This window comes from Perca fluviatilis, chromosome 5 (genome assembly GCF_010015445.1).
Source record: "Perca fluviatilis chromosome 5, GENO_Pfluv_1.0, whole genome shotgun sequence".
NCBI lineage: Eukaryota > Metazoa > Chordata > Actinopteri > Perciformes > Percidae > Perca > Perca fluviatilis.
In genome coordinates this window covers 21552624-21560913 of record NC_053116.1, presented here as the reverse complement: position 1 = coordinate 21560913, position 8290 = coordinate 21552624, and the positions used below count along the sequence as shown (strand labels likewise).

The following is an 8290-nucleotide window of genomic DNA, read 5'->3' as shown; positions in this document are numbered from 1 at the left end:
GACATAAATGGCCTGAGTCTTTAAAGTACATATCTTAGAGTTTTACTTACATTTTGCAGCCTCGCCATAAACTCCCTCTCCTTCTCCAGTCCCGAGGTCCCTGACTCCTGGTAGGGGGCAGGGTTTTGTCTTGGAACTGGAGGAGGACTCAGGCTTGCGGTAACTCTTCCTGGTGGGGGAGGAGGAGGAGGCTTCTGGTTGCTCCGGTGAGGGAACGGTGTGGGTGAGGGCCTAGCGGAAATGCTCCCTCATCCTCTTTGACTGGGCCACGTTCAGGCTGAGGGCGTAGAAGCAGTCAGCGGTGGTAATGTTGTGGCACATAAAGGTGGCCACCATCTTCTGCTGCCCGACAGAAGGTTGTTTTTGACCTTAAAACAGTAGAAGAGAAAAGATTGCTACGGTTAGTTAAGCCAGAAGAGTTTTAATGAAATCCAGCATGAACAGATAAGTGACTGAGGAGAACTTACATGAGCAGACACAGCGGTCCTCAGGTCAGTGAAGTTGGGGGACCCTTTAAGGCAGATCTCCGCCCACGCTACCTGTAGGTGGTGCAAGAAGTTTTAGCATGGGCCCTTCCCAGCCGTGAAGAAAACCAGCTGGTTCGGTGGCTTGCTGGCCACCCGCAGCTGCAGCCACCGAACCAGCCATCGAAACTCGTCAGTCTCTAAGAACATTTGGGCCACCCCAAAGGACTTGTTAGTCTTGTGTTCCCTGATCTGCAATACACAGAAAATGGACGGACTCTTTCAGAGGAAACATTAACAAAAACAACAGACTCACAAGCAGTGATGACAACAGGACACAGATTTTTATACTTACAGAGATCACAAAACCCTCATCGCCAGGCCTGTGCGCCTCTGCGGCCTCTTTGACCTCGCAAACCCGGAGGTTACCAATCCCCCTGGGCAATGACCGTAATGGAGGCTGTGAAAGCCGCAAAGTAGCCGTAAAAACGGTACCGCGGCGACGGTGTGTGGTTCTCCTCCAGGGCGTCTAAAAGGAGAGAAGAAAAAGTATTTCAGCACACGAAGGGGAAGAAACATACACAAACAAGGACATATCACTATGCACGGCAGGCTTCTGTTGGAGATGGACTATTTTCACTATTTTGGAAAGAGGGATGCACACTACCCAGCAGCTCTGGGATCCTCAGTGTGGCCCCCTCCTGACACCGCTTCAGGTCCTCGCAGGATATTATCCTGGCCTTCTTGTGGCTTTTCACTGCCAGCTGGTGCAGGACAACGTTCCTGGTTGTGTCTGTGATGCACTTTGTGACGAGGCGCAGCACGCTCACCACATCCATCGCAGTCAGGTGAGACTGGGCAGGCAGGGTTTCCCGAAAGTATTTGAGGAACTGCTGTATGGTTCTCAGGTAGAAATGTGCCGTTGTGATGGTCTTGCCTGGGGACTGGAGGTGGGCTGTGTATCTGCAGAAACATAGGCTTTGAGTTAGTCACTGTTCACATCGGTTGCGTGTCATAACCACTTCACAATAATTCACATGGAAAGTCACACTTACTTTTGGATGCCATCAATGTTCCTTAAAATAGCAAACTGAATAATACAGTCTGTCCCTTTGCCAGGTAAAATATAAAAGACCTGACCCTCGACACTTTGGACTGTGCATTTTCCAGCTGCTTGGAAGGGGGGCAGCTGCCCTCATGGTACCGCTGGTAGTCCTGGAGGTCTTCTGTGAACACACATTTTAAATAATCTGAGTAACATTTAACATTGAGGTAGAACACATATATTTGTACTACTTTTCTTTCTTACCAATTGAAGGAGGGAATTTCAGGTTCCTTATTCCAGGGCTACGTCCACTGCCCCGGAAGAGGTTTTTCAGGTTTGTTCCTGACTCTTGCTCCATTTCCTGCTGGTCCAGCAGCATGAACGGAGGCTGCTCCCCAATAGGGTCTAGCTGCTCCTGTGTGTGTTGAGGAGGAGGCTGATGCTGCTGAGGCTGAGGGCTATTTTTCTTCTTTCAGACTATTACAAAAAAACAGATACACAATTACATGTTTATTTTACGCTGTCTATTTGTTTCCTTCCTCTCTATATTGTTAAGGTTTTTACATTAGGGATTAATTCATATATCATTCAAAGCCTGATTTATGTAAAAGGTTATACCTAAAAAAAAAAAAAAAATAGATTTTCCCTCCCAAATTTCCCTCCTTTAAAAACGAGTGTAATCTACTCTACAAATTTTTTCTGTATATTCATCCTTAAAAATAAATGTACAGAGATAACTTCCAGGGAGTTGTGTATAAATCTGAGGTACACCACAGCCCCGGGCGGGAACCGGCGATTTGTCAGCATTACATTTTTGCATTTTTTATTTAAAAGGAACTACATAAAGTACTTAATACATAACTTTTAGTAACGTTAACAAACAATTAAAAATACATCCAACATGGAAATGTGAGCATTCAAAATAGGCTACGTGATAGCTGAATTCAAATTTCCCTCCTTTTTCTGCATGTTCACTTTTCAACAAGAAAATATCCAATAATAATAATGTCCGTACGTTACCAACGGTCGGTGGATTAGCTATCGTTAGTAACGTTTTATTCATAAACATCTTCTTAAACCGAGCTAAATCAATGTTATCCACGTTTTAGCGTGCTAACATTTGTGGTAGCATTAACCTGGCTACATTGGCTGGCTAGCTTGCTAGCTAGCCAGCCAATGTAGCATACAGTGACTCAGATACATCTTAATAAAAAAGAAAACCGATAACTTACTTACTTAGATAACGTTTATTTTAATGTGCAAACAGACGCCAACGTCATATTGACGTAGAATACCAACATTTAGTTATGAGATATGGGAACCAAAACCCAACGTCTGCTAAACGTTATATTGGTAACATCTACACAACGTTACGTTACAACATCATCAGATGTTGATATTTTGTTGGTTTTAAGTCATGGTGTTAAGTTACTAAAATCCAACGTCTTCAAGTGTCTCGTATCGTCATATTGAAGTAGAATACCAACCTTTAGTCATGAGGTAAGGAAACCAAAACTTAACGTCTGCTAAACGTCATAATGGTAATGTCTACACAACGTTAATTGATATTTTGTTGGTTTTAGGTTTTGGTGTTAGGGTTAGGTAACAACAGTTGTTGGACAAGTGCTTCACCATGAGTGTGGTGATCCAAAATTAATAAAGTGGATATAGACCTGAAAGCAATGTGATTTTAAGCAGCAACCCAAAACTTTTGAAAACAGCACAACAATACACATTGGTTTAGGGTTCATTATTAACCTCAAGATCGTATCAACGGTTGTCAAAATCTCTCAAATGTCACAATGCTACTACAACGTTGATCTTAGATGAATGCAGGTTGTAATTCAACATCTAACACGCAAACGCTCAAGAGCTCCATCACCAAATTTGAAGTTGTTTCAGGGCTACAACCTGTTGTACCAATTGCGCTACTAGGCCACCTAATAGCCCTGAAATGTTTGTTATAGCAAAAATGTATAATCCAACCTCTGTATCACCGTGGCGCGGTGGCCTTTCTATGTGGAGTTTGCATGTTCACCCCGTGTCTGCATGGGTTCTCTCCGGGTGCTCCGGCTTCCTCCCACCGTCCAAAGACATGCAGGCTAGGTTAATTGGTGTCTCTAAATTGTCCTTAGGTGTGAATGTGAGTGTGAGTGGTTGTTTGTCTGTGTGACCCTGCGATGGACTGGCGACCTGTCCAGGGTGTCCAGGGTGTACCCTTCCACCCAATGTAAGCTGGGATCGGCTACAGCCCCCCGCGACCCTGTATGCAGGATAAGCGGTTAACGATGGATGGACGATGGATGATAGACTTTGCGCCATGACAGTATAGCTGTCAGACAAATGCCAAAACACACAAGAGGTGTCAGCCTATCTGGCAGCCATCATTGGCAGTGCAGCCCTTGAGAGAATACAGTCATCCAGTTGGTACTGGGGCACACGCCAGCAACTTACCTGATGGTGAACCTGGGGCTGTTGCATATGAGACGGATACAGAGTTGCTTTGCCAGGATGTCATCTAGACTTGAACAGTAAATATCAGCTATATTTTTGGCAGATGTTGGTTGTCGGTGATCAGCCAGCTACCTCCAAGAGGGATATGCCTTGGCTTGCAGTGGTTGAGGTAGCCACCAAGGCAAGTCCTGTTTGGATTTCCTAGACTGCTTGGTTAAAGTAAATCAGTTATAAATATGTGTTTTGTCTTTTGGTGTTTTTTGGGTCAAACTTGATCTATACATGACAGGCAATGACCTACCTACCTATTCTGGGCCACTGATGGCTTGGTTGATGAGAGGGACCTCCTATGATAAGCTGTTTTTGTGGCTTGGTAATCAAGCATTGATGATAAACTTTTATAACTGGTGAATCACATTGAAACCTCAAATAGATTTTATATATGTTGAAATCTATCAATGGTTGGGATATTACTTATTATGTTTAATTTCAATGCGTTCATTTGGGGATAGTAGCACTGTAATCCTTGAAGGGACCCCTCTTTAATTTGCTAAGAAACAATATAATAAAGGTCAATTAAAATATCTATCGTGCATTCAGTGTTCCTGGCCATAAGGGGTTGAGTGGCATTAGGCCATGTTTATCATACGTATGCATCCAGAACATCCCATCCCTTAATCACCAATAATTTTCTTTTAATCAGTCTATCTCTAACATAATAATAATTAATTTAATAACAAAGCATTTTTTTAAAAAGATTTTTGAAATAACTTGACTTGCTCGCGTGTTTTAAATACATAGTTGCAGGTATATCTTCAAAAAAAATTGAAACACATTTCTAGCCAATCACTGTGAATGTGCCGCAAGGCTTCCGCCGGAAAGCCAGAAGAAGAAGCCAATCCGACTCCTACGCGCTCCGACACCTACCTACGCTCTGTTGTCTTGCAGCGGAAAGATACCGGAGTAAATTGCCTGTCGGACACCTTTCATCTGTACGTCGACGGTTACAATTGTTTGGTGGACGGTGTTTCGGTTTAACTGGTTTTTGAATTAACTGGTGATCCTCCAGATGCGACGAAGGCGTGCCATGAGAAACCCTGCAGGAATGATCATGTAGGTGGCTGTATCGAAGCCTGTTTGAAATACTGCAAACGTCAATAAATCGCTCAAATGTTCATGTTGTCATTGTTATTTGTGTCATAATCCTGTTTAAATAAACCTAATTACAAACACATTAAACAGTCTGAGATGTTTGTTGACGCCGCAGCTCGAACAGAGTGAAGACCTCTGAAATTAGTAAAACAGAGCGCAGTGCGCCCACATTAACTTGTGTCACCGTCGGCCTATACGCTATCTCATCTAGTTTCATTTAGACCTACAAATATCTAATAATTATGTAACATGGGCAACACAGCAGCTGTGGTGTAAAAAACAAAACCATAGTTTCCACACGTCAACATCGTGCACCAAATCAAGCTGAATATGCAATGCAAGATCTACGTCGTGTTTCATAAGGAAATACTTTGACCCAATACTGTGTCTGAAGGAAAAAATTTAGTTTATTTCATTTCAAATCAAATCACATAAATACACATCACTTACATGAATGGTTAACAAAAAAAAAAAAAAAGTTAGTTCAACACACTTTAGTTCATGCAGTGTCATCTTAACTCGTTCCAAAAGGTGTAGGTTGAAGCATTTGCTTATTACACCGACCCCTTTTAACATTCAATTTTTTTCTTTAGGTCCCTCAGGATATCATCAATTTAAATAAAATGTATTATTCATTTCTGGATTGATATACATCACACGTGCAAAATAAACCAAATGCATTCATATACACACTGCCATTCATATTTGTTAATCATCCTACTTTAGTATTTCTTTTTAATTCTTTGTAACGTAACATTTTTACTTCCTCATCTAAAAGATTCCACAAGTTTAGGCCTACTCCTTTGCCGATTGACATCTTTGTTTTAATCTTTTATCTTTGTGAACATGTACATTTCCTCAGTCTGTAGCCTACTTGCAATGATGGAAAAAAAAAATAAAATAAAAAAAAAAAAAGTTAAAATATACAGCCCTTACAAAAATAATCTCCCTCTGTGGAGGGATGCCCAACACACACACTGTGGTACCATTTAGTGCAGGTGGTGCACTCAATCTGAAAGAGAAACACTACAAATGTTCAATAACTTTGTTATTCTGAGAGTTCACCCGGTGATTTGGAAGGTATAACCTAAACATGGTGGATCCCAGTCTTCCAGTCAAGCGTTGGCATGCATCTGAAATATGATACTTACCCAGTCATCTGTGTCAGCCCCTGAGCTCTCCTCCCCACAAGCCCGACATAACTGGGACAAGTCATCTGTAAAATATGTTACAGGCAATGATGTCGTGTAACTCTAAAAATACATTTAAGTATACCTGGTATACTCCATACCTGTGTCATTCAACAAGGACATGGCCATGTCCAGTCTCAACTGTGTAACACCCTCCTGGTCCACAGGGTACTGCACAGCCTCACCTTTTAAGATCAGCTCTGCAAGCTAAAAACACTGTTAAGTTTAATAATGACGTCGATGATTGATGGCCACATTAGATATTCACATTGTTACCTTGCAAACAAGCACTCCACATGATGTGGTGTCCTGCTGTTTCGGATGGGCAACAGTGGAGCATGTCCATTTCCCGATTGCCGGATTATGTTTCCGGACCAGGGCTCTACATAGAAAATGGAATGATTAGTTTTCCAGTTTTAACTTAAGCCGTGTAAGATCTTTTAAATCCAAAGTGACTTAAATGTTAAAATGACTACACTGGGACAAGCTAATGTTAGCCTAGGTAAACAATCACAAGTGCTTTGTCCCTCCCTCAATATTATCCAAAGTGAGAACTTGATCATTAAAGCTGGTATTTTACCTACCTTGTCACATCCCTGCAATGATCCATTTGTTGTTGCGTGGCCCCAAATGGATCCAAGTACAAGCACCTCTTCTCCTTGAGATACATGATCTATGGAAATGTAGTTACAAATTATAACAACCCCTTGTACACCAGCTGTTGTCATAGTTTTTATCTGAATCTGTTAACATTTAAGATAGCTTACAATGAGCGTCCAGTGTCCCTGGTGGCAAACGGCTCCAGCAGCCACATCATGTTTCAGAAGGTCAAGCTAAGAACAAACACATTATACTCACATCTCCATTTCAGATAATATACTGAAGAGGTAAAACATCCTACTTACCCTTCTGAAACATTTTTGAGAGCCCTGCCAGACCTCAGTCATTGTATAGGCGTCAATAATTCTTGCCCCCGTTGTACGGCCCACAATGCATAGGTATGCATTCACAACCTATAAGTACAAGACTGAACTGTGATCCACGGTTTTTTACTACTGAAAGAGATTTATCAGGAAACAACAAAGTACCTCTGACTCCAACTCCTTTCCTGGTGCCAGGTCCATCATATTTTCAGAATAAACTTTGTAAGGCCCAGCCTTTGACCACAAGGTCTGTTTACGACCTCCTGCCCATAGGTCTCTGATTACTGTAAAATATCAATGACAATCAGTTACTTCTGAAATTCATAATTTAGGGTGTACTTTGTAGAGGTTTAGTTACACATTTCTGCATTTTCTGGAGCTTCTGGAATGGAAATGGATGTTCCTTCAGTGGTTTGTGTGCTGTGTATGTGTGCATGTTGTGAAGTGCATGTTTGTGTGCTGTGTATGTGTGCATGTTGGGATGGGCCAGCCACAGTTGAAGGATCCAATTTTCTTAGTTTTGCAGGAATCCTCTCCTCTGGGAGGACATAAGGTGCCAAAAGGTCTATGTTGCTGCAAACCGTTTTCTTTCCCTTAAATGGCACAAGGTCAGCAATCTTTCCCTGCAGTTTAGCAATTTTGAAGGGCCCCAGCATATTGGATTCTTGCTTGCACCCTCTCTTTAGCTCCCGTTTCATATTTTTCAGGAGAACCAAATCCCCCACTTTAAAAGTAGTCCTCCTGTCCCCTCTCCTGTTTCCTTTTTTGAACCTTGTCTTGGCTTTTTTTGACATTGTGCTTCACTTCTTGGTTGCGTCTTGGTTGCGTAGGCCTTCTGAGGTCTCCTCCATACAGAGAGGCCTGTGTACTTTGTCATGTGTGACCTGCCACAAATCACAGAAAGTAGAGTAGAATACTTACTTACTAACATACTTACTAACTAACATACTAACTAACATACTAACATACTAACATACTAACTAACATACATACTAACTAACTAACTTACAAGAATCTTACTTCATATTCTTCACCTCTGAGGGGTACCTCGCCTCCCTCCCA

The 8290-nt window shown here is 42.0% G+C and overlaps 1 protein-coding gene across 1 annotated transcript; it reads right to left on the bottom strand.

Annotated features, from left to right (window-relative positions):
- Positions 1-5718: 5718 nt before the first annotated feature.
- LOC120559688 lies at positions 5719-7662 on the bottom strand. The gene is made up of 8 exons (XM_039801612.1): positions 7394-7662; positions 7211-7318; positions 7073-7138; positions 6890-6978; positions 6582-6687; positions 6407-6512; positions 6267-6331; positions 5719-6127 (listed from the first exon to the last, which is right to left on the bottom strand). Exons 1-8 carry the CDS (start codon positions 7430-7432, stop codon positions 6032-6034), a joined length of 675 nt encoding a protein of 224 aa, XP_039657546.1. The 5' UTR covers positions 7433-7662; the 3' UTR covers positions 5719-6031.
- Between the last annotated feature and the right edge of the window lie 628 nt (positions 7663-8290).